Raw genomic sequence first — 26644 nt, forward strand, 5'->3', positions numbered from 1 at the left:
TGAAGGACAGTGATCTCTGAGAGGCAGAAAAATAAATGAGGTGATCCCTATGATTGCCCCAGCTTACTGCCTTGAGAGCATTTCCAGGTCGCAAAACCCAGATTCAGTTGAGGAGGTGGAACTGAGAGTCTGACAAGACCAAGACCTCTGGAGTTTGCAGACCAGTGTCGGAGAGGAGAGTGGCACACAGAGTGAAGTCCGGAGATGTGCAGAGGTTCAGTTGAGTATTGGTAAGCACAGAGTGAGGAAACTGTGCGATATAGTTAAGTTGTGATTTCTTGTGAAATTGAACTGTAGATTCAACACAATCACATTTCCAATAGGCATTTTTTTTTCTTAGAAATTGACAACCTGGCTCTAAAATTCATTATGGAAATGCAGAGGACCTAGAATAGCCAAATCACCTTTGAAGAAATATGTCTTGAAAAATACTTCATTCTAAGTTACAGTAATTAAGACAGTGTGCTATTGGTGTCAAGATAGACAAATAATCAATGCAAATGATTTTTTACAAAGATAAAAAGTATCTTTTATAAAGATAGTTTTGAACAAATGGTGCTGGAACCATTGGCTATCCAAATGGAAAAAAAAATGAACTTCAAGAATTACTTCATACCATATAGAAAAATTCATTCAAAATGGATTATAGGCCTAAATGTAATACCTAAAACTATAAAACTTCTGGTAGGAAACATAAAGGAAAACTGTTGTGAGCTTGGTTTAGGTAGAGACTTCTTAGATTGAACAAAAAGTTCAATCCATAAAAGAAAACATTAATAAATTTGACTTCATCCAAGTTAAATATTTCTGTTCTATAAAACTGTTAAGAGAATGAAAAGACAAGTCACAGACTGGGATAAATTTTAAATCATATGTCTGCCAAAGGGCTGGTATCCAGAATACATTAAGAATTCTTAAAACTCAAGAAAACAAACAACCTCATTAAAAATGGGCAAAAAATTTGAACAGACAGTTCACCAGAGATGTGTAGGTGGTAAATTAGCACATGAAAAGACTACCAGCATCTTTAGTCTTCAGGGAAATGCAAATTAATTAAAACGTCAATGAAATACCACTATATACTCCCCAAGAATAGCTAAAAATAGAGAGACTGATAACACCAAATGCTGATAAAGACTTAGAGGAGCTGGAGCTTTCATACGCTGCAAGGGGAAATGTAAAATGGTACAAAAACTTTGGAAAACAGGTTATTTCTTAAAAAGTTAAACATTAACCACTATCTGATCTGTGCATTCCACTCCTGGGTAATTACCAAGGGAAATGAAAACATACATCCATACAAAAACTTGTACAGGAATGTTCATGACAACTTCATTTGTAGTAACTGAAAACTGGAAATAACCCAAATATCTGTCAGTAAGTAAGTGGTTAAACAAATTGTGGTTTATTCCTACAAATGGAATACTCCTTAGCAATGAAAAGGAATTTATGTAAGACAGGTGCAGTAGTGCACCAGTAGTCACAGTTGCTGAGGAGGGTGGGGTGGGGTGATTGCTTGAGCCCAGGAGTTTGAGGTCAGCCTGGGCAATGTAGCAAGACCTTATCTCTTTAATAAAAGGAATGGTTTGTTTGTACACTTGCAAATGGATGAATCTCAAAATAATTACACCTAGTGAAAGAAGCAAGAAAATATAGAATATATGCTGTATGATTCCAGTTCTGGAAAATGCCAACTAATCTACGTGACAAAAAGCAGAACATCAGTTGCCTGGGGATGGGAATTGGGGGAGGCAGGAGAGGTTACAGAGGAACATAGGAAAACTTTGGAAGGTGATGAGTATGTTCATTATCTTGATTGTGGCAGTGGTTTGACAGGTGTATACATATGTCAAAACTTACCAAGGTTCGAACATTTTCTTCCATGGAATTAAAAAAACATAAAATTATATACTTTGTGGGAACTTTATTGTACGTCAATTGTACTTCAGTAAAACTGTTAAAAGTGTACCTGTTCTAGGACAGGCTAGGAAGTAAATGATTTCTCACTGTTTCAGTTTATTTAATACCAAAGCTATGTGAGCAGTACTTCTTTTTAAAATCAAGGTGAGTTAAAAATCACACCTCTTATCAAAAATAATAAATATGACTTTGTTTATTTTAAATTGATTTTTTGACAGTTTGAAAATGCCTCGGAATATAGGAAGCCTTGGTCATGGTCCTGAGAATTTGAGTCCAGTTCCAAGATTATACCTGTCATGGTGACAGGTGCTAAGGGATGGCCTTGGCCTGACAACATTAAGTGGTGGCTTCTCTGACTAATTCCCCTCTTTCTGATTCCACATAGACAAGCAATCTTTTAAAAATAATCTTCATTTCCACTCTACGTCTGAGTGTAGAGAGAAATACATTGCTTAAGATGGCAAGAATATTCTGAACAAAGTAATGTTCACATTTATATTGCTTTTATTCCCTTTCTATCAATCAATTGGCATTCTGGTTTTAGAAAGAAAAAAAGCCTGATTCAGATTGTCTAAAACCTTAAAACTAAAGCAAATGGACTTTACAAGAATTTAAATAGGATTCCTTTCCTTTAATCAGTTATCCACTTTGTTGTGGTGTCAACCTGTAATTTCATAGTTTTTGTGTGTGTGACAGAAATTTACAAACAATGTGATATCCTATACTACATTTTTCTTTCAAAATAATCATTCTCATTATCTTTCCTGGGATAAATCCTGTATGTATTATTTAGATAAATGTGTCGTTATCTGTCTCCAGTGTCTTAATTAGCTCAGGCTTTTTATCATCATTGAATTTTTCCATTTATTATTATGATCTTTCCTGAACTCTGCATACTTTCTGTATTTTTTTGTTTGAAATAATTCAAAGTAATGTATTATCTAAGTTATCTGTTTACCATTTTTGTCTATAGGTAGCCTAGAATAAAAATGTTTTTCTATATATCAAATTTCAAAATATGCTGAGAACTTAGAATGAGAAGAAACTTAGAGTCCACCTTTTTCCTGGACATAAGAATCCCAGATAGTTGTGCCATTGTGGAAAGGATGGAACTTATATAAGGTATTTTCAAGGAAGCCATGTTCATTATTGGACAGCTTTAGTTGTATAGAGTTTTTCCCTCCCCTTAAAATAAACTGAAATTATTTTTCTCTCATTTCTGAATGTTCATTTTGGTCCTGTCCGCTCAAGAACATGGAATAATTCTATTATTTCTTTCCAGATATTAAGGATAGTTTTATCTAGAATAAATCTTTCTAGTTCTTTTATTCATTAGAAATCATTTCCAGATTTCTCATATACTGATTCTATTTTGGACAAATATTAAATTATCAATATTATAGATTGGAATGATTGCTTTTTAGCTTTTCTGTGAGCCTGTTTCTTACTTTTTAAATATATGTGCATGTGCTTTTCTTATGTGTCTTATACTATCTTTTATTTTATTTTATTTTTTTATTGTTTTTCGAGACAGAGTCTTGCTCTGTCGCCAAGCTGGAATGCAGTGGTGTGATCTCGGCTCACTGCAACCTCTGCTTCCCAGGTTCAAGTGATTTTCCTGCCTCAGCCTCCCAAGTAGCTGGGACTACAGGCAAGCGCCACCACACCTGGCTAATTTTTTTTTTTCTGAATTTTTAATAGAGACAGGGTTTCACCATGTTGGTCAGGCTAGTTGCTAACTCCTGACCTCGTGGTCCACACACCTTGGCCTCCCAAAGTGCTGGGATTACAGTCATGAGCCACTGTGCCCAGCCTATTTTTTAATTTTTTTTTTAAATTTTGAGACGGAGTCTCTCTCTGTCACCAGGCCTAGGTGTAGTGGTGCAATCTTTGGCTCCCATATTAAATTGATTTTCCTGCCTCATTCTCCCCAGTAGCTGGTATTACAGGCACATGCCACCACGCCTAGCTAATTTTTCTATTTTTAGTAGAAATGGGGTTTCACCATGTTGGCCAGACTGGTCTCAAACTCCTGACCTCAAGTGATTCACCCACCTCAGCCTCCCAAAGTGCTGGGTTTACAGACGTGAGCCATTGCACCCAGCTTCCATTAGCTTTTATTGCATTTCTGTACAGAACACCTTTTAGGCCAGTGGCCACTGTCAGTTCCTTGCCATGTGGGCCTCTCTAACCTGACAACTTGCTTTGTCAGAGTGTGTGAGCTGGAAAGGCAATAGAGTCTACCAGGAAGATGGGATGCTTTGTAACCTAATCATGCAATTGACATCTTGTCATCTTTCTGTACCCAATATTGGTTATAAGGAAGGCACTAGGTCCAACCCACAGGTAAGGGGCTGTAAATGCAAATACACATTGATCACAGGGGCATCTTCAAAGTCTGCCTACCATGAGTCCTTCACAAAAAAGATTGCCAATCCCTGGTCTAGGTAATTAAATTACTGTTTTTTCTCTCAAAGAGTTTTTCTCTTTAGGTAATTGTTTTAATTTATTGATTTTGTGTCACTTGCTACATTCTTTTGAATACAAAATCAGTGCAGTAATTCTGTTGTATTTTTGTATTTTATCCATATTGATTAGTTATTTAACACCTTGAATTAACCCTTTTGTGTTTTTAAGAATTTTCTGTTTAGAGATATGTTGCTTTTGGAGTCATGTATAGAATAACTACAAGTATCATTTTTCTAACCCTGTTTTAAGAAGAAATCAAATTTATTATTTTTCTTGGCTTTATTCTTAGCTCTTTATGATAAAAACCTTTGTTGGCATATTTTATAAAGCCTCCTTGATTCTCAATTTGCTGGGTTTTTAAAAATTTTCTTCCTCATTTTAGGTATTTCTGTAACCAATATGAGCATCTGTGTTTCCTAGGGTTTTTTGACTAGTTAACCAAAAACTTTTTAAAGCTCATCCACACATTCTTCTACACGGGACAATTGCAGCAGCTTCAGACTAGAGTCCAGCAGCAGGAGGGGGTGGCAAGGAGAGGACAGGGTGAAATGGCCCTTCCCTTGGGACTCATACTCTTCAGCTTTACATCTTCTTTCCTTTCGTCATTTGTTTGCACTGTTTCACTTTACAACCTGTAGGAGTGAGTCATACTTTGTTATTAATTGCTCTGAGACACTCCCTAAGGGGGCGGAGCACTTGGAGCCTTGAATAAAACCTAGGGATAGGCTCGATGTGGTGGCTCACACCTGTAATCCTAGCACTTTAGGAGGTCGAGGCGGGTGGATCACCTGAGGTCAAGACTTACCATCCTGGCCAACGTGGCGAAACTCCATCTATACTAAAAATATAAAAATTAGCTGGGCGTGGTGGTAGGCACCTGTAATCCCAGCTACTTGGGAAGCTGAGGCAGGAGAATCGCTTGAACTCGGGGCACAGAGGAGGTTGCAGTGAGCCAAGATTGCTCCACTTCACTCCAACCTGGGTGAAAGAGTGAAACTCCGTCTCAAAAAAATAAAAAAGACCTAGGGATAATTCTTCCAATTATGGAAAAGTTCCATCAGAAACATCATCAGTCTGCTTGTCATTTCCCAGTCCTCCTTCTTAGTCTCTCACTGGAGACCCAGCCCTCTGTTGTTTCCCAGATGATGCTGCAGTGTAGATTCTTTGCCACCACCTCTGTGTACCACCCCAGCCAGTTCTCCACTACTCCAGTCAACCCAAAGTCTAAAAGGTCAACCACATACATACTAGAAAAGGCTGTGAAAGGAAGAAGATAGCCTTCTGTGTTCACAGCTCTGTCACACATTTTGGTCTCTGGATGACCTACTGTTTCTTATTGCTTATGGTTCTCCATGGCCTCCCAAAGAAGGTCTCATCATTTTGGGTGATAATCTTGGCTCTATACTCTGGCGGTTGCTCTTTGCCTCTAGTTCTTTTCAGTTTAACTTTCTTTTTGGAATTCCTTTCGTTGACGTCTGATTCTGAGCTCCAAACAGTGTCTTAGTTTTATTGTCACATGCAGCCACTTGGCCCCAAGGAACCCCCAAGGTCTGGGTTCACCACTGTCTTCCATTACTATCATCCTGTCCCTGTTAGGGAAAGGTAGCCTAAGGGCCATAATGGAGTGAGTAGAGAAGTAAAGGTTTCAACAGCATTATCTGCGCCACAGGAAAAAAGTATACAAAGAAAGAGAGACAGGAAGAGGTCTGGCAATAAAAGTCATACTAAGTAACTTTTAAATCTTACTTAAGACACATCCAGGCATGTCTGATAAGCCAGTCTAGTAGTCCCATGAGCAGTCTAACTGTACAAGAGCCTAAGGATGAGGACCCCTGGCAGATCAGCTTGGTTCGTTAAGGAAGCCTTAGCCATTGAGAGAAGAAGGGCAATTTTTGGTAATATCTATCACTTTTAGGAAGAAGATGCTATAAATTAAAAAGAAAACAAAGCTCTTTTCAGCAAAATCTTTGCAGTATCATGCATTCATCTTTGGTTCCCATAACTTTGTAAGAAACAAGTTTTCCAGTCCTAGAAGCAATGGCAGAGTGTGCATCTCTCAGATGGCTTCCCAGGCAGTGTGGTAGGAGACCTAGTTAGTGACTGAGCAGAAGAGGGAAACAAGATGATTTATTTTTTTTTTCCAGACGCAGTGGCTCATGCCTGTAATCCCAACACTTTGGGAGGCTGAGGATGGTAGATCACTTGAGGTCAGGAGTTCGAGACCAGCCTGGCCAGTATGGTGAAACCCTCTACTAAAAATAGAAAAATTAGCTGGGCATGGTGGTGGGTGCCTGTAATCTCAGTTACTCGGGAGGCTAAGGCAGGAGAATTGCTTGAACACAGGAGGTGGAGGTTGCAGTGAGCCAAGATTGCACCCACTGTACTCCAACACAATGGAGGGAGACTCCGTCCTTAAAAAAAATAAAAAATAAAAAGATGGTTTATGTGACGGTGAAGAAGACTATTTATAGCTCATATAAGACATGCCCTGGGCACTCCAGGAGTTACTGGGTGGGTGAGACTTTTGAGTGCAGTCACAGATTCCACAGAAGCAGATAAAGGTACCAGCCAAATAATCTCATTTTATTATTATTAATGATCTGGCTGGTGTGGCCTAGGGAAACACAGGTTAATTGGATCAAGGAAGAACCCAGTAACACCAAAAGGGAAGTGACAGCCTGTCTCATCGATAAAAGGAGACAGACTCCTGTAGAGTGACACCAGCAGCACCATTCACCTGGGGACCACTGTGTGCCAGCCTCTGTGCTGAGAAGTCACCCCCATTATATTCTGGAATCCGCAGAACCCTGAAAAATAAGTGGTAGCATATGCAGTTTTACAGATGAAGAAACTAGGATGTCACTTGCCTGGGACTCAGAGCTACAGTGAGGTTGGACTGGGATCAAATACAGTTACTGGAAAGTTAACCCATGCTGTCTTCTCCAGTAATACTTGTTTCCATACTGCTGTTTTCTTTCCAAGTCTGGCAGATGCTTGTTTCAGGTAAAAGACTGGGAAGTACTGGCCCACAGACACCAGGGAATTGATTTCATTAATCAATGGAGTATTTGTTGAATAATTTTTTACTCCTAAGGAGAAAGAGAAATATAAGGCAAAGTCCTTGTCCTCAGAGCTCTTACATAGCATTTGGGAGGATATGGAATAAATACATGAAAATTCATAATATCAGGGAGTTATGACAAATGTCTCAGTGCTTTTAGGTAAGAAGAATGCTGGGGGAGGACAAAGGAGGTTTGGTTCCCTGGGGCTGGGCTGTCAGGGAGGCATTCTGTGACGGAGATGTGGAATGGGCTGCGGCCAAAAGTAAAAGAGAAAAGATGGTGGGGAAGCACCCACGGTGGCACACGGGAGGTTCAGGACTCCATTGCCTCCTTGCCACTCTGTGTACTCCTGTCAGTGGGTTCATGATCTTGTAAGTGAAATTCGTTTTATTGATCCTACTCTAAATGTCATGTTTATTATAGTTTATGGATATAGGGTAAAGGGTCAATAATAATACCTGGAGACATACACTGTTAATGTTTTCATATGTTTTCTTTTATTCTTTTTCACTTGTATAATGTTGTACTCATACTAGAAATATTTTATATTTTTCAGTTTGGTGAAATTTGTAAACATTCTCTTCTAATTACACACTCTTTGTAAACATAATTTTGTAATGGCTGGATAATGTACTATTGAGTGGATACACCATAATATGCTAAACTTTTCCCCTAGTGTTGGACAAAAATTTAGAGGAGGTGAAGTTTACTGAAAGCTGTTTGTAACTCAGGCAGGCATATCAATAATTTTATAATTCTGGGACCACATGGGAACCAGGAAGTAAGAAGTCATAAAGTGGAAAAGATTGTGAACTTTTAAATGGAGGACAAATAGAAATAACCCATGAGAATGCATGCCATTTGCAGCAAAACAAAACAGTTATTTTCAGGCATCACACTGAAACTGTGAGGAAGAGAGATCCTGAGTGGGCAAGACAGTAAGTGGAAAACAATGTGACCATTTATTTATTCACTAAATATTTGTTGAGGAGTTGCTATATGCTAAGCAATGTTCTAGGCCCTGGGAATCAGTGAACAAAACAGAGAATTCTTACTCCGTTAGAGCTTATATTTTAGTTGGGAGAGAGAAATAATAGACAAATAAATATATGGTATGCATGAAGAAAAATAAAATAGAACCGCCGGGCGCGGTGGCTCAAGCCTGTAATCCCAGCACTTTGGGAGGCCGAGGCGGGTGGATCACAAGGTCAAGAGATCGAGACCATCCTGGTCAACATGGTGAAACCCCGTCTCTACTAAAAAACTACAAAAAATTAGCTGGGCATGGTGGCACGTGCCTGTAATCCCAGCTACTCAGGAGGCTGAGGCAGGAGAATTGCCTGAACCCAGGAGGCGGAGGTTGCGGTGAGCCGAGATTGCGCCATTGCACTCCAGCCTGGGTAACAAGAACGAAACTCCGTCTCAAAAACAAAAAAAAAAAAAAAAAAAAAGAAAAATAAAATAGAACCAAGGGATAAGGAGTATGGAGGTAATGGCTGTTCTTTTAGGATGGTTAGAGCAGGCTTCTCTGAAAAGTTGACACTTGAACAAAGAACCTAGAGGGTTTAAGAATTGAGCATTGCCCGTTGTTACTAAGACTATTGTGCTTAAATGTCAGTGATTTTTTTTTTTTGAGATGTCTTTGTTATATTTCAGTGAACATAGAAAAACACATGTACAAAGTTTCATAGGTTTACTTTTTATAAAACATTTTATTATAAAAGTTTTCAAACATTTGTTACAGTGGACACCCACACACTTGTTACCTAGATTTTCATATGAATATTTTATCATCCTTGCTTGTTACCTGTCTGTCTGCCTGTGTACCTGTATCTTTCCCATCATAGGTTTAGTTTTAATGTTGGTGTCTTTACCCTTTATTCTGTACATTCTGAAGCTAATCACTTGTGAATTCTTTTTGCCACAGAGGTTTCCAGAAACTTAATTCATGAGTAGGAAGAAATTTTATATTCATTTTTATATTATTGGTGTGGATTTTAATTTTATTTCATTTGGTTTTTTAAATGCAGTTCCTCAATCCATTTGGAATTCATTTGGGTTGTAGTATAAGGCAAGGGTCTTGCATTATTTATTATTTCCTGTACAGTTGGTTTCCCCAACATTTGTGGCCTTTGGTACATGATATGGTAAATTTTTAAAAAATGATACATGTTTTTGGTGACTCACGCCTCTAATTCCGACACTTTGGGAGGCTGAGGCAGACGTGTCACCTGAAGTCAGGAATTCAAGGCCAGCCTGGCCAACATGGCGAAACCTCATTCTACTGAAAATATGAAAATTAGCCAGGTATGGGAGTGGGTGTCTGTAATCCCAGCTACTCAGGAGGCAGAGGCAGGAGAGTCGCTTGAACCTGAGGCAGGAGAATTGCTTGAACCTAAGGCAGGAGAATCGCACTATTGCACTCCATCCTAGCGACAGAGTGAGAATCCATCTCAAAATAAATTAAATAATAATAATACAAGTTTTTATAAAAGCTTGGTAATTTTTTAAATATGTCATCTGTGTTCACTTGATTTGGCTGTTAATTTATTTTGCTAATACTTCACTTTAACAATTTCATTTCATGATACATTGTAATATGTGGCTAGGCAAATCACCCCAATTTTCTTTTTCAGAGTTTCTTATTTGTGCTACATATTTTGCAAATGAATATTTAAGTCACCCATGTTCTAAATCCTTGTTGCAAGTTTAATCAATATTCATATTTCTTGTTTTTTTGAAAGGAGTCTTTCCTCATCTGTAAAAGGATAAAAATAGCAGTCTTTGATAGGATTATTATATGGATTAAATAACACACATGAAGTGTTTAATATGCCTTATCAACTCAGAGGTTTTTCTGACTTTTCAGAAGGCTCTAAGATTTATTTGGGCTCTGCCTAATTGTAATTCATTTCTGGAGTTTTCCAGATCCATTTTTAAGCAAGAAAAAGATAACTTTGGGATATTACCAATTCAGAAATCAAGCACATTAGAGGAGAAGTGACAGCAGTACCCAAGAAATGTCTCCCTGCCCTTGTTGCAGGATGCTCTAGTATTGTTATGACTAAATGTCTCACAGAATTCTCTACCCTTAGGCCCACTTCTGCAGTGCCCATTCTGCATAGCCAGCAGTGGTCTGGGGTTCAGTTGATGTTCATACTCCCATGTCACAATATACTGGAATAGGACACCAGTTTTAGTTAGCTTTATATAAGGATGCAGGACAGGAAACATTACAGCATCAAACACATCTTCATCAAGGGCCTTCCCACCACCTATGTGTGGTTCCCCAGCCCACAGAAGACACACTCAACCATTGGTGATGAGAGTAAGTGGGAACGTGTGGACCACCCCAGCATGGGAAGCTCAGCACAGCAACTGTCCCTTATAAGAGCTCTTGAGCGTGCATGGCTTCCAGGGGCCTGCATGCCTGCTCACACCTCTCAGTCCAGATGCAGTCCACTTCCAGGAGTATCTTTCACAGCACCTGACCCAGCTGCCACGCCACAGTTATCTTAACTCAGTATATTTCAAGGAAATGGTATAAGAAAAAGTTACATCTGGGACTACCTTCTCATGGAGAAAAGATGTAGCCTGCTCTAGGTCCATTTTCCTTACCACATCACTCCCAGTGTCTGGTTCTTTTCCTGGCACTGCAGTTTTCTAACAGGAATAGGCTTTAGAACCTCCTCAGCTCACTGAGGAAACCCTATGGTATTCTGTTTACCAAGACAACAGGGAGCCTAAGTGATGTTTCTTCCACATACCTTCTGTTTTCATAGGGTAGGGCAAGATACTCATCCACATTTGCTAGGGTCTCCTGCTGCTGCTTCTGGCCATACGATTTTCACTCAGGTAAGGGAGGGGTTCAGGCCGTCACTCGTGGTTCTTCAAGTTCCCTTATCAGCACTATTTTCTACAGACATTCTTTCAGATTTCTACTCAATTTCTCCTGCTGTGTGGTCCTCATCTGAATTTAAAATTCTACCTCCTTGCATGTGGCCTCTTTGTGCTCCTCTCTCCAAACTTGGCATCTCAGCAGAGCCATTTCTGTTTTGGGGTACTCCTTTTGAGGATGGACCCACCATGCTGGACATTTCTCCTTTCTGTTTTCACAGGACGGACTGTTCTTTCCCCAGCGCCTGGTATCAAGTAGATTTCCAATACATGTTACAGTATTCTTAAGGATTAAGAAGTAGTAGATGGTGCAGGGTCAGTATGCTAAGATGATGTCAGCCAAAGTGCATATATTTCTACCTGATTCAACGAAAGTAAATGTCACAATTTGCTTATCTTGACCCTGATTCTTTTTTACCCAAAATTTTTTTCCTGCAAAAAGTACAGTAGAGGTAGAGAAAATGGGAAAGACTATCTTTATTTTTCCCCGAGAAACGGGTTTCCCCGTTTCTTTCTCAGATATGCCTATGTCTGATCTGAGAAGAGGATTGTCTACTAATGCCGAAAATTCAGACAAGCAGTGAGCAATGGGAGAGTATTACAGAATCAAAAAGAAAACAGGCTGCTGCTTATTTCTTTCCTTTCTTTCCTTGTTCTACCAGCATTTTTTGGGGTTCCAAGAATTAAGTGCTAGAGGTAGAATTAACTTTGAGATTAACAACACTGCTATAATCTTTTGTAAAAAAAAAGTTACAGTTTCATTATTATTTCACTCATTCTCAGTGGCTACTTGTTAGAGCATCTAGGCCTAATTTTTATATGGTTGCCATAGAATGAGGGAGTACAACAGTAGCCCACATTTATTGAGCATTTGCTATGCACTAGGTGCCATGTTAAGCACTCTACACGCCTTAACTCATTTAAGCATCGTAATACCCATTTTAGGTAGGTACTGATGTTATGCCCATTTTACAGGTGAGAAAACTGAGGTACAGAGGTTAATTATCTCAAGGTCACACGAGGTCAAGCCAAGCCATCATTGGACTCAGTCTGGGTCCAAAGTCTGTGTTGTAACCCACCACACTATACTGTCTCTCATACATTAGTTATCTGTTTTTTTTTCATAATGGTTATTAATATTTGAATGCACAATAGGTAATCTTTTAGCATACTCAATTAATGTAGTAACTGTTTGTCTTCATATATATTGTGTTAAGGTTCTTAATTTCAGTCAATCCTTTCAATATTTCTTAATAAATTATTGATCTGGATCTTAAGAAGGAGAAAGGTACACTTGGATTGAATTGATTCCTTCTGTGACCTTAGAATAAATTTTCTCATCAAGAAACTTGATCACCATCTTATATTTTTATTTTCCATAATAAATTGTGGACTTTACTCCATCTCTGAGCTCGACTTGTCTCATAGAGGTTTTCTGGCCATTTTATAGCAGCAAACCATGAAGCAGATACTTTTACCCCGTGAAAAGCTCCAGCTCTAGTGCCCATTTCCCAATTATCAAGAGTTGAACTATCTCCAAGTGGGTCTGGCCCCCTCTTGTCTCAGTAGACTTCCCTTTGCATTCCCTTGGGCCCCTTAGGTTTGCTAACACTCAGGGGAAGAGGAGTGAGGTGGAGATGCTTGTTCTCTTTTGTACTTTTAAATCCGAGTGCTCAATTCACTTATCTGAATTTGTTAAGAGTGTTATATGTTGTGAAGTCTTTAATCATAGAGTCTAGTCTATATATGGGAGGTCTAATCTAGTCCCAAGCTTTTCCTTTTTTCCCCCTAGTAAAATAGTTGGGATGTAGCCTCCCACCAGGATTGACTTATACTGAAAAATGAGCCAGCATTTTTTGTTCCTACTCACTTGAGTTTCAGAAATTTGACTTCCTATTTCTTCAATAGTATTGAGATGTTATTAACACGTTAAGTATTTATATGTGGTTCAGTTTCAAAGTGTATTTCACCATGCATTTTTTTTTTTTTGTCATTCTCTGTTTTAACAGCAAGTTTTGTTTGCCTACAGGAGAATATTAAAAAGTGAGCCTCCATATCCCCAAGAAATGAGTGCTTTAGCTAAAGACCTAATTCAGCGTCTTTTGATGAAAGATCCCAAGAAGAGACTGGGATGTGGTCCACGTGATGCAGATGAAATCAAAGAACATCTCTTCTTTCAGGTGAAATTATTGAATAGATAAATGGTTTCCTACTCCTTGGTGTTTTCAGGGTCCTTGGCATTCTTGATGAAATTAATGAACACAGTGCCCCTTAGGATAATTTTCCACTGACATTTCATCATATCAGTAAGCCTAACCCAAATATTATGGTCTAAAGGGACCATCTAGGTTTTTTTTATTCTGTAAATTAAGCTTTTACATTATTATCACCAAAACAAATGAAAATGACATATCAAAATTAAAAAAAAAAAAAAAAAACTCTTTGGTCAAGTAAGCTTGTGTTATTTATTTCTTTTTAAATATATAAAAACAAATATTGATTGGAAATGAGAATTATCTCTGCACTTCTGTGCTCAAAAAAAGGGCGTATTTCTTTTAGTCTGTCAATATAATTATTTTTAAAATACTACTGCACATCTTACAGAAGTTCAGTAACATAATGAGAAATACATTTAGAATCAAATAAACTTTATTATATGTATTTCATAGATTCACATGGCCTGGAAAGATTAGTCTTTGAACAGACTTTCAAATAACTTGTTCTGAAGTTTATCTCAAAAATTAACAGGTAAAATTTAAGAAATGATTTGAGCAAAGTAGCCCCAATCATATTTTCCTAAGATTGTTTTCTCCATTGCTCCCTGTATTTGAGAATATTGCAGTATGTCTTTCATATTAGAGAAATTTCTCTTTTCAGTAGCTTGGAATAGTAATTTTAGATTATTTAATTGCCTTGACTTTTTAAATGATCGGGACACTTTTGGAAAGACCAGAATTCTGCTTGTAAAGGCCTAAATGGCCTTTTTCTCTGTAAATGGAGCGGAGGTGGAAAGGATCATAACAGCATTCCATTTTCTACATATTAAACATTCTCCTGCTAACAACATGTTTCTTTAAATTACCCCTTTCCTATAGAAGTTTCTCTTAATATATGTACAATAGCCAAGCACAAGTTATATGCTTATAATGGAAAACATTACAGCTGCAGAGAGAAAAAAACACTAATTAGAAAGTCAAGAGACTGTGTTCAAATCCTGACTCTTCCACCAACTGGTGTTTGAATGAAAGAATCTTTCTTATTTCTGGGCTTCAGTTTCACTGAATCAAATAAAGAATATGAACTAAATGATCTCACTGAGAAATTTGAAGATCTGTAATTTAATTATTTTGTTCCTGTTGCATCTACGAGACAGCATAATAAAATCATTGTATGGTAATTGATATAAACTTACTGAATTTTATCAACCAAGAAGTGCACATTTTCATATTTTATCATCACTGAAATTAGTATGCATATTACAGTGGCCATCATCTTATATTCTTATGATTAATACTTTTTTCTTAATGATACATAAAATAATTGTGTATCTTACTATCAGTGATGGCATCTTAGATTTGAAGAAATATGGTAATAGGAGATCTGTAGTATTTAATTCAGTAAGTATTATCTGAGGTTATTTTAAATGGTAGGAGCACAAAGAACCAGAGCAAAGGGTTGGATTTCAGTATTGTAACTCAGTAAGTGAAGTGACCTAGTTAGAAAAGGGGCTTGCATTCTGTGAGGGACATAAGAAGCAGTCTTTAAAATGCTTGAACACAGTTGAATAAGAAAAGAGTGATCACATCAGTATGATAGTATCATTTGAACTTCTAGACATAAGCACATGCATGATTTATGGTGAATTTATTTTCCAGTCTGTCCGGATGACCAGGAGGAAAAGCAAGTGCAGGTGGACAGCTAAGTAGCACTGCCTCTAGAAAATAGGTATATTCCTCTAGAGCTAATATCCACATCTGTAGAGCATTTGGAAACCCTTGATTTCAGTTTTTTGTTTTGTTTTGGATTTTTTGTTGTTTTCTTTTTGGCCTAACACCTTTCTGAAAAGGCTCAGGACAAAAGTATTTTTGCTATCTTTAATAGTAAACTAGGGTGTCTTGGTGCCCCCCAGAGGACACTCTGAGATTCAACAGTGATAGTCTCATCTTTGAGGCACAGCATTGGCTCAAGCTATAAACTGCTGTGGTCTTGCTTGGAAAAAGATATATTTTTTATTATTGATTTGAAATATGTTCCCTTATTTTTATTCTTTCTCCCTACCAGTCAAAATTCTAATCTATCTTTATTATTCTTAGGAAATACATTTTGGCTATTGATTTCTACTTCGTACCAACTTTCTTTGTTTTAGAAAATAAATTGGGATGATTTAGCTGCCAAAAAAGTGCCTGCACCATTTAAGCCAGTCATTCGAGATGAATTAGATGTGAGTAACTTTGCAGAAGAGTTCACAGAAATGGATCCCACTTATTCTCCTGCAGCCCTGCCCCAGAACTCTGAGAAGCTGTTTCAGGTAATTGCCCATTCTGTGCACATGTACACTGGCCATATATCCTTTGAAAGAAAACATTAATTTTCCCATATCGAAGTAGTTTTGTTGGCATCATAAAAATGGGATTCTCTAATATCTTCAGAATTATTAAGTGCAGAAATATTGCATATTGCTAACTGAAGCATGTAGTTTGCTGAATAGCAGATATTGTTTATGTGTTTATTTTTGATATAAGGGATGTTTTAATTTTACATCTGACATTTTATTTTTTTCAGACTATTTTATAGAAAATACAGTAGTCTTTTATTTTACCTCTATTCATATTAAAAAATTTTTTTAAATATAGACAGGGTCTCACTCTGTTGCCCAGACTGGAGTGCAGCAGTGCTATCCTAGCTCACTTCAGCCTCAGACTCCTGGGCTTAAGTGATACTCTCACATCAGCCTCTGGGATACCTGAGACCATAGGTGCAAACCAGCTTACCCAGCAAATTTTTGTGTTTTTTTTTAGAGACAAGGTCTTGCTATGTTGCCTAAGCTGGTCTTGAACTTCTGGCCTCAAGTAATCCTCCTGTCTTGGCCTCCCAAAGTGCTGGGATTACAGGTGTGAGCCACCATGTTCAACCAAAAAAAAAAACAAAACGATTTTTTTAACAGACCGGGCCTCACTCTGTCACTCAGGCTGGAGTGCAGTGGCACGATCGTAGCTCGTTGCAGCCTTGACCTTCTGGGCTCAAGGGATCCTCCTGCCCAAGCCTCCTAAATAGTTGGAACCAAGATGTGTGCTACCACACCCAGCTAATTAAAAAAAAAAAATTGTAGAAACAGGGCCTTACTTAGTTGCTTAGGCTGATCTTGAATTCTGGCCTCAAGCCATCCTCCTGCAATGGCCTCACAAGTGCTAGGATTGTAGGCATGAGGCACTGTGCCCAGCCCCTGTATAAAAACATTCTTTAGTTCACAGTGCTATCTTATTCTTTACCGTCAATGACTAATCTTAACTGCTAACTCTTAAAAAAGATTTAGATTTTATATTTAGAAAAGGGTATTTGTCACACAAAATAAAATATTCTAACTATTAAATGGCATCAGAGCTTTGCTTTGACCAGTATAGCTTTAGTGTGCCTAATCTGGCCATCCAGACTATATCTTCTCTTCTTTACTTATCAGTGTCTAGTATGTGACTGGGCACTTATTGAACAGTTTTTTGAATGTCTGTTGATAAGTGAAGGGTTTCTAGCTTGAACAGATTAATCATCCATCTTTATACCACTTGGCTCAGAACATCATTCTGCCATTAGACTTTGTTCCTTTCCAAAACACAATTTTAAATTAATTCTGAAGATATAAATGAGAATCAAATAATTGTTAAACTAGAAACTAACTTTAATGAGACTTGCCATTTTTCCAGTTTGAAAAACAATAGCATTTAAAGACCACTTTGTGACTGGGACTGGTAGCTCATGCCTTTAATCCTAGCACTTTGGAGGCCGAGACGGTTGATCGCTTTAGGTCAGGAGTTCGAGACCAGTTCAAGACATGGCTAAACCCCATCAGGCATGGTGGCGTGTGCCTGTAATCCTAGCTATTTGGAAGGGTGAGGCAGGAGAATGACTTGGGCACAGGAGGCAGAAGTTTCAGTGAGCCAAGATTGTACCACTGTACTCTCAATCTCAAAAAAAATTATATTAATAAAAAAAAAAGACCGCTTTGTTTAATACATTGACTGAATTTTTTTGAGAAGTCAGTTATGTTTATAAACAAATTTTTATCAGCAAACCAGGAAAATTTCATCTATGAGTCTGATTTTAGGGGTGAAAAAGGGAAGAAGTCTTGTTCTACCTTTATTTTTGAACTGGTTTAGTTCTACCAGAAGATGGCATTATATCCTTCTGAACAGCATTGTTCAAATGATTTGAAATAATCTTGCATTTTAGATTGCAAATAAAATAAAATTAGACTCAATCTCAACAAATATTCAAGTGTTTTTCTAAGAAAAAATGTCATTACAGTCTAATCTGTGCTAAACTGGAAAACTGCAATTCGTTTTTCTTTATATTTCTTTGTCTTGTTTTTAGGGCTATTCCTTCGTTGCTCCTTCCATCCTATTCAAGCGTAATGCAGCTGTCGTAGACCCTCTTCAGTTTCACATGGGAGTCGAACGTCCTGGAGTGACAAATGTCGCCAGGAGCGCAATGATGAAGGTATAGATGTGGTAACTTATATGACATGTTTGTAGATTTTGTGAGTGTTTAAATACCAACTCTAATTAATCTTTTTAAATCTAGTAAGTTTCATAAATTTGCCATTCAACTAAAGTGGAATTTAAAAAAAATGGAAATAGCAATTATTTTCCCTAAAGAATTAATGTCAAGTTGAATGAGCTTCTTTTCACAATGATAGAGTATTATGTATCTTAAATAATTACATAGATGAAAATAGAAATTACCTGTAAAGTAAGATGAATTTTAGATTATAAATGTCTCCTATTCCTATTTATTAATATTAATACTTTTATTTTACTCTATAATTTATTTGATACCTCGTGTATTACTGACATTTTCTCAAGTTAAATGATGTTGGTTTCTAAACAGGACTCTCCATTCTATCAACACTATGACCTAGATTTGAAGGACAAACCATTGGGAGAAGGTAGTTTTTCAATTTGTCGAAAGTGCGTGCATAAAAAAAGTAACCAAGCTTTTGCAGTCAAAATAATCAGCAAAAGGTATGACCATTTATAATATAATATTCTTTCTTATGAATTCTGTAAATTAAGAGTATTTATTTAAAATGAATATTCAGGAGAATCGCTTGAACCCGGGAGGCAGAGGTTGCAGTGAACCGAGATTGAGCCACCGCACTCCAGCCTGACAATAGAGCGAGACTCCATCTCAAAAAAAAAAAAAAAGAAACTGTATTACATTGTAAGACTTTTTTACCCATAGGTTTAACCATTTAGCTCATCAGTTGGTCCATTATACTTCCTAGCTGTGATTGATATTTTCTGATAAAGTAATCCATGTTAGACATAAATCATAGTTTTATGTGCTTTCAAGTTTGGAGAAAACTTCTTTGTGACAGCGACATATTTAATCAGTCTCAGTGATTTTAGCAGCCATTGCTATTTCTACTAGTTGTATATTTGAAACTCTTTTCTCTAAAATTATTTAGCAAGCTACTGATAGCTTTGAGAACCATCTAGTTGTTTTGGTAACTTATGATTATCATTAAGATTGCATATTCTTATTACCAAATTGTCAGACAAGTAGAGCATTCATTTCTTCATATGATTTGTACTTTTCTGAGTCAGAAATATTAATCTTCTCCAGAATACTACTTTTCCTAGTATGTGGTATAATTGATTACTTTCATGGAACCCTCATTACTGTATACTATAACATGTATATTCTGAATGCACTGTAAATAAAAACAAAATTAGTCTTGGGGCAGTACTGATATTAAAAACTGGCTTGAAGAGACATGTAGATGCTAAGTGTTTCATCTTGCAGGATGGAAGCCAATACTCAGAAAGAAATAACAGCTCTGAAACTCTGTGAAGGACACCCCAATATTGTGAAGTTGCATGAAGTTTTTCATGATCAGGTATCCTGCTTTTTTTTCTCTGTGTACTAATTCACATACAAGGTTGTACTTTTCACCAGTTTTGTTGGTGCTGCTGGGTCAGAGTCAGGGATATGGGACATCACCCAGCCACCAGAAAGGACAGAGGAACCACCCTCCCAAACCCCTCCCCAGTCACACACTGTTCCCCAACTCCAAATCAGGTTATCTCTTCGCTTCTCATGCTTTTCACACTCAGTAGTTGCCACCTATGAACCTATGACAGGAAGAAGGGGGGCGGGCAGGAGCTCAGTGGTGCAGTCATTAGCCACAATGTCCTTGTTGCCAGTGCAACTGCTACCCACCATCACTTAATCCTGAAATACCTCTCAGGACTCAGGAATTTTGAGCCTCCAGCTTCCCTTTCGCTTCTTGAGTAGAACTGAGAAAGTCTGGAGCCTAATTAGTGCAAGCTAAAGGACAAATAGGAAGTAGAAAGCAAAGATACTCCTTTTATCTTCTAGCTCCAGGTGGTAAATTCTGTTCAGACACCTGGCCAGGTCAGCCTGCCCCCTCTTCTACTCTCAGTCCTGCTTTGCATCAGGGGGGGAGGAGCCCCATGTATCCAGTTCATGTCTGTTCACCTCACCCATGACAGAAATTGCTCCATTACACTATTCTCTGCCCCTGAGACCAGCGGTGGCGGGGAGGTGATGCAGTCCTACTCAAGACAACTTGGAGACACAAGAGTGCAAGCCAATTCTGAATGTGCTCCAGTTTTACCAGTGAAGAAACAGATTTTGAATGGTCATAAAACTTATCCAAGGTCACATAGCAAGTCAAAGCGAATCTAATAAGGAGAACCTGGACTCCAGCTTTGGGCTCTCTTTGTTGTGCTGTTGTAATATCTGTGACCAAGGATCAATGGGGCCCAGTTCTCTACCACATTGAAATATCCTCGAGTGCTGTTGCCAGGAATGATACATCATGGTGAGACCAGGCAGCAGCAGCAGTAGCACCACAACCATAATATCTGCTGCCATTTATTATCATATATCTCGTGTGGTCTAGGTCCTGTACCAGGTACTCTGCATGTATTATCTTACTCAGTCCTTACCACAGACCCATGAGGTGAGAAAATGGGCACTCACAGAAGTTAATTAGCAGGTTTTACAGTTGGTAAGTGTGGTAAGGCCGGGATCTGAATCACACAGTCCAATTTCAGAGCCCAACCAGCTTTTATTTACTTTGCAATACTGCCTTAGGGAAGGCAGAATCACATCTGACAGTAAGCACCCAAAAATGGTGTCCTCCTCTACTCACTCTTTGGTTCTTATAGTCAGAAAAGAAATGCCACTGAGGCAAGGACTTGGGGAACCGCTGTCCCTGATCCTCCACCTCCTCTGCCTCATCAAGTCACTCGACACCAGAGGAGGTAGGGAGTCCCTTGGCCATGAAGGTGCTTAAGAAGAGGCTCACTGGACAGTCTCCTATTGAAGACGACATAGAGGAAATTCACATAATTCAAGGAATCAATGGGTGATCTTAGATGTTCCGTCTGGGTTTGCAGCTGTACCGGTACCTACGTCCCAGACAAATATTTGATCTGTGACCTTTAGACTAACGTCAGGTCCCAGGAACTACATTCCTAATTTTTATTTATGTCACAAATTCAGTAGATGTTTTGCTATTTATATATTCAGGAGTTAGTAAAATATAAATTGTCACATGATATGATCCTAAACAAACTAGTATAAATTACATTGTCAATCTAATATGCAGTTGTAATGTATCTTGGGTTTTTCCCATGATGGTGACACAGTTGCCTAGATCATCCCTGTATCCAATCTTTTCTTCAACTAATGTGTAAAATTGGTTATGATGGGTCTTCAGCCTTTGTGCATTAGTGTAGTTCATTTTGTGTGCCGTGATATGCATTTCACATACTCCATGAGTTTGCTATTGCTGCTGCAACAAATCACCACAAACTTAAAACAATACAAATTTATTGTCTTTCAGTCTGGAGGTCAGTAGTCCAGAATCAGGTTCATTGGCTTAAAGTCAAGCTGTCAGGAGGGCTGGTTCTCTCTAGAGCAGAACCAGGCGCACAGCCGGAGGTGAGCAGCGGCAGGTGAGCCAGCACTCCTGCCTGAGCTCCACTGCCTGGCAGGTCAGCCACAGCATTAGATTCTCACTGGAGCACAAACCCTTTTGTGAACTGTGCATGCGAGATATCTAAGTCGCAGCACTCCTTATGATAATCTAATGCCTGTTCTGCCCCACTACCACCTCCCCTCTTCCATGGAAAAATTGCCTTCTGTGAAACCATTTCCTGGTGCCAAAAAAGTTGGGGACGTGGCTCACGCCTGTAATTCCAACACTTTGGGAGGCCAAGGCAGCTGAATCACTTGAGGCCAGGAGTTTGAGACCAGTCTGGCCAACATGGTGAGACTCCATATCTACCAAAAAATACAAAAAATTAGCTAGGTGTGGTGTTCACACACCTGTAGTCCAAGCTGCTCCGGAAGCCAAGGAGGCTGAGGTGGGAGAATTGGTTGAACCTGAGATGGGGCAGGGAGGGGAGGTTGCAGTGAGCCGAGACTGCACCACTGCACTCCAGCCTGGGTGATAGTGTGAGACCCTGTCTCCAAAAAAAAAAAAAAAAGTTGAAGACCACTGCTCTGGAGACTCTAAGGGACAGTCCATTTACTTGCCTTTTGTAGCTTCTAGACACCTCCCAACATTTTGACTATGAATCTTCCATGCATCACTCTTAAGATCTTGCCTCCAGGGTCACATATCATACTGCTAACTCTGATGAATAATTCAGGATAATCTCCCATTTGCTAGTCATATCTGCAAAGGCCCTTTTGCCATCCTTCTAAGGTAACTACCACAGGTTCTGGGCATTAGAACGTGAACATTTTTGGAGGCCCGTCATTCAAGCTCTACCACACATACATTTTCTCATTGTTATCTGCATTTTATTGATAGGGATCCTAAAGTTAATAAGATAAAGTAGCATCCCCAAGATCATGAGTAAATAACAGAATTCACCTTCAAATCCAGGTTGAACTCTAAGTCTCTTCTTCCACCACTACAGGTATTGCCTTACATCTTTTTAAATCTCACCAGTCTACAGTTGGAGTAGACCTGCAGCCTCCACTTTATTTGTCTGATAGAGAAACTCAAATTAGCTTGATGTATAGCAGGCTGGGAGCAATTTTCTTGTTAGAAGGCTGTTCACTCTACAATTTGTCTAATATGTTCAGGATAATGTACTGATAATTATCTTTTTATGAGCAGTTTATTCTGAGTTTTGCTAATACAGAAGGAAACATTTTGTTTATGATGTGATGTTGGCCCTATAATGCTTAGCACCTGAATTCAGTATATTGATATAATAGCTTTTCCTAAACCATTTGTGTTCATTTGAGAGCTGATTAAGTCCTTTGTTTTTTTCTTTTTTGAGATAGGGTCTCACTCCATCACCCAGGTTGGAGTGCAGTGGCACAGTTATGGCTCACTGCAGCCTTGACCTCCTGAGCTCGAGTGATTCTCCTACTTCAGCCGCCTGAGTAGCTGGATTGTAGTTGTGCTCCACCATGTCTGGCTAATTTTTGTTACTATTTTTTGTAGAGATGAGGTCTTATTATATTGTGTAGGCTGGTCTTGAGCTCCTAGGCTCAAGCAGTCCTCTTACCCTGGCCTCTGAAAGTGCTGGGATTATAGTCCTTTGCTTTTTTATAGTTCCTATATTATTTTCTTCATGGAAATTGTGCATTCTGACAGAAAAGGGCCAGGGGTGGGGAAGAAGAGAAAGCGTGGTAAACATATAACTTATAAAGTAACTACGAAGATAATGCTGTTGGGATTAAAGCAGAAACCCATAGTGAGTTTATGGGTATTTGTAATGAATATTAATAGGAACCCTGAAACTAACCTGTTGAGTCCTAACAAGAGGTTCAAAATGACAGTATCAAACAATAACTTTTTTAATTTTAATATTTTTTTTTGTAGAGATGGAGTCTCACTGTATTGACCAAGCTGGTCTTGAACTCCTGACCTCAAGCAACTCCCACCTCAGCCTCCCAAAGTGCTGGGATTACAGGTGTGAGCCACTGAGCCCAGCCTCAATATCTTTTTTAAAAGATTAATTTGCCATTAGATGGGTGTGCCAGGCCTCATTTGGGCAGTTGCCCATTCTACTCAGTCGGTATTCAGAGTCTATATTGTTTAAAGCAAGTGATTTCACATTATTGTCAGCAGTTTAAAAAGAAATGTGTAAACTTAATGGAGAGGGTTGGAGTGGAATTCAAATGAAATAATTAGCTGGGTACAGTGCTGCACATCTGTTGTCCTAGCTCATTGGGAGGCCTGAGATGAGAGAATCCCTTAGGCCAGGAATTTAAGGCCAGATTTCTTTTTAGAGACCTCATTCTTAAAACAAAGCACTACAAATGAAAGAATTAATCACGGAAGGGATAAAGGATATACAGTATAAAGATTTCACAGCAGTACTTGAAATTTTCCATTACTGAAATAGAATTCTAAAATAGCTACAGTATCTTTCAGCTCTTTCCTCTAAGATACAAGGATTGCTATTGATTATTTAAACTTATTGGTGCTAGTCAATAAATGTTGTATATGTTAATAAACTTCTACCGTGCTTCAGGAAGGCCCACCACATTATTCTTTTTTTTTTCTAGCTTCACACATTTCTAGTGATGGAACTTCTGAATGGGGGAGAATTGTTTGAACGCATTAAGAAAAAGAAGCACTTCAGTGAGACGGAAGCTAGCTACATCATGAGGAAGCTTGTTTCCGCTGTAAGCCACATGCATGATGTTGGAGTGGTGCACAGAGATTTGAAACCTGAGGTATAAAATAACTTGATCTCTTATGTAATCCAATCTAGCATCATTGTTAAAGATCTTCCAAACGTGTGGGAGGTTTCTGAGGAGATTTCCTTATTTTTTTGCTTTTCAGGGCTGTTAAATAGATAATTAAAAATACGTTTCTTGGGTTTTTTTTTTTCTTTTATATTTCAGGTTAAAATAAATTTGTCTTTGTTTGTTTTTTGCCAGCTGATCATCTTGAGGTTATATTTGTTAAGTGTGAGAGCCTTTTATGGAAAAAATACTTTATGCAACAGTTGTGGACTAAAAATAGCAATGGGAATTTTTACAGCAGAAAATAATATCTCATACATATAATTTTAGAGGGTTTTTTTCTAAATGATGTATTTTGAAAACTTATTTTTTACATTTGTAATCAAATTGGTTAGCTCATGAATAAAAATGTATATAATGCTATTCTAAATACTTAAACATAAAGAATTGTCTTGGTTTAATTAGTTATACCATCTTTCTGTGTGCTTTCTGTGATTGTGCTATCATATTTATAGAACTATGCAGAAGTAACAGCTTTTTATATATCTCCTCTTATGAAAGGCTAATAGAAAACATTCTTAGAATGATCCCTTTTTAGTATCAAAAATATGAAAATTCCTTCCTTTTAGAAAATCAACAAAATAATGAAAATTGAAAAACAAAAACTAATATGTATAAAAAGATAACGATGATTCATCCTTTACCATATACAAAATTGTACATGTTCTCTCCAAAATAGAACTTTGTTTAATTATCATGTGACTATAATACATTATCAAGTATATTTAAAATATTAACGTATTTGATGTGCCTTTTGTGATTAAGCCACAAAAGAATATTTCTCTAAAAGTACTATTTTTGCCTTTTACTTATTGAATTATCAGAACAGGAGGATGTTGTAAAAATGGAATTTTTTTTTTTTTTTTTTTTAGACGGAGACGGAGTTTCACTCATGTTACCCAGGCTGGAGTGCAATGGCGCGATCTCGGCTCACCGCAACCTCTGCCTCCTGGGTTCAGGCAATTCTCCTGCCTCAGCCTCCTGAGTAGCTGGGATTACAGGCACGCACCACCATGCCCAGCTAATTTTTTGTATTTTTAGTAGAGACGGGGTTTCACCATGTTGACCAGGATGGTCTCGATCTCTTGACCTCGTGATCCACCTGCCTCGGCCTCCCAAAGTGCTGGGATTACAGGCTTGAGCCACTGCGCCCAGCCTAAAAATGGAATTTTTAAATGGAATGTTAAAAATTCCATTTTTAAAACATCCTCCTCTTCTAATAATTCAAGGTACTTAAGTATCTCAACTTTACATGCAGAAGAAAATTTTGTAATGGAATTCTGTGCCTTAAAACATATTTGATTTATTCCTGTCATGTATTTAAACTTCTGTCTATGTATTTTCTATTACTGTTATTCACATTACTAGTAATTAATCAAAAGTGAATTGTGTTTTATTAACTTGCAGCTATGATAGCTCCCCCTGCTTCCTTCATCATAGTTCTCACTCTCCTACATAACACCCACTGAAAATATGGTGCTTTGTACATTGGAGATTAGCTGTCTATTTTTAAATGTGAAAGCACACCACTTAAATGTTTTCTTGATAGACAAGGAACAAGCATGTAGTTTTTTTAATTGAAAAGATCTGTTCCATGACTGTATAGAATTCATTTTCACATGTTTTATTCTTTGAAAACTGGCCATCTGTCACCTCATGAGTCTCAAATGAGGCAACTGTCCTCTCTTGCAGAATTTAGATTTGCATTCCTCCTTTCCTGATAAAAAGATACTTATGTAGCTTGGTTCTTCTCGTTTGTTGTACGGTTTTTCTTTCAAATACTCGCTTGAAATGAGGCAGAACTGTCAGATTACTTGGGACATTCAACTACAATTATAGTCCTAAATCAAACTAGATTTTGGAGAAACGAAAATGTACCTTTGAACTAATATTTTCATACTAAAATATCTTTCACTTTGGCTTTTAAATGGCAGTATATGTCATTTCCAAACTAAAAGTTTAATATTTTTCCCATGAGGCACTTTAAGGTCTGATTATCTCTTTTGGTAGGTAGCTGTGTGGATTCATTTTCTGTATAGGCAGAATCCTAAGTCTAGGTAAGAGTCAGATAAATTTAGAAGCTGGCTAACATTCTTAGTAAGCTGCTTTGTATTTTTCAAACTTGTCCTGAGCTTAAGAAAAGTTGCATACATCAAATTTGTTTCAGGGAGAACTTGAGGATAAAATGGGATCGAATGGTGACTTCCCACCATTCCTGACTAGGCACATCATCCTCCATGTAGAACTGTCACTGACTTTGAGCTTGAGACGAG

General features: G+C 38.0%; 1 protein-coding gene across 5 annotated transcripts in view; it reads left to right on the forward strand.

The window, feature by feature from the left end:
- Nucleotides 1-26644, forward strand: part of RPS6KA5 (ribosomal protein S6 kinase A5) — a 188320-nt gene that overhangs the window by 134871 nt on the left and 26805 nt on the right. For 4 of the 5 annotated variants that reach the window (XM_032287636.1, XM_032287638.1, XM_032287637.1 and 1 more), the window contains 6 exons: nt 13378-13528; nt 15715-15876; nt 17934-18059; nt 18450-18583; nt 19368-19461; nt 24129-24299. In XM_032287636.1, the coding sequence (XP_032143527.1) occupies nt 13378-13528; nt 15715-15876; nt 17934-18059; nt 18450-18583; nt 19368-19461; nt 24129-24299 (838 nt within the window). Of the gene's footprint in view, nt 1-13357; nt 13529-15714; nt 15877-17933; nt 18060-18449; nt 18584-19367; nt 19462-24128; nt 24300-26644 lie in introns of all 5 variants that reach the window. The other variant, XM_032287640.1, reaches the window with a different exon arrangement.

Source organism: Sapajus apella, unplaced genomic scaffold (assembly GCF_009761245.1).
Source record: "Sapajus apella isolate SASKATOON/1434 unplaced genomic scaffold, GSC_monkey_1.0 scaffold20, whole genome shotgun sequence".
Classification (NCBI taxonomy): domain Eukaryota; kingdom Metazoa; phylum Chordata; class Mammalia; order Primates; family Cebidae; genus Sapajus; species Sapajus apella.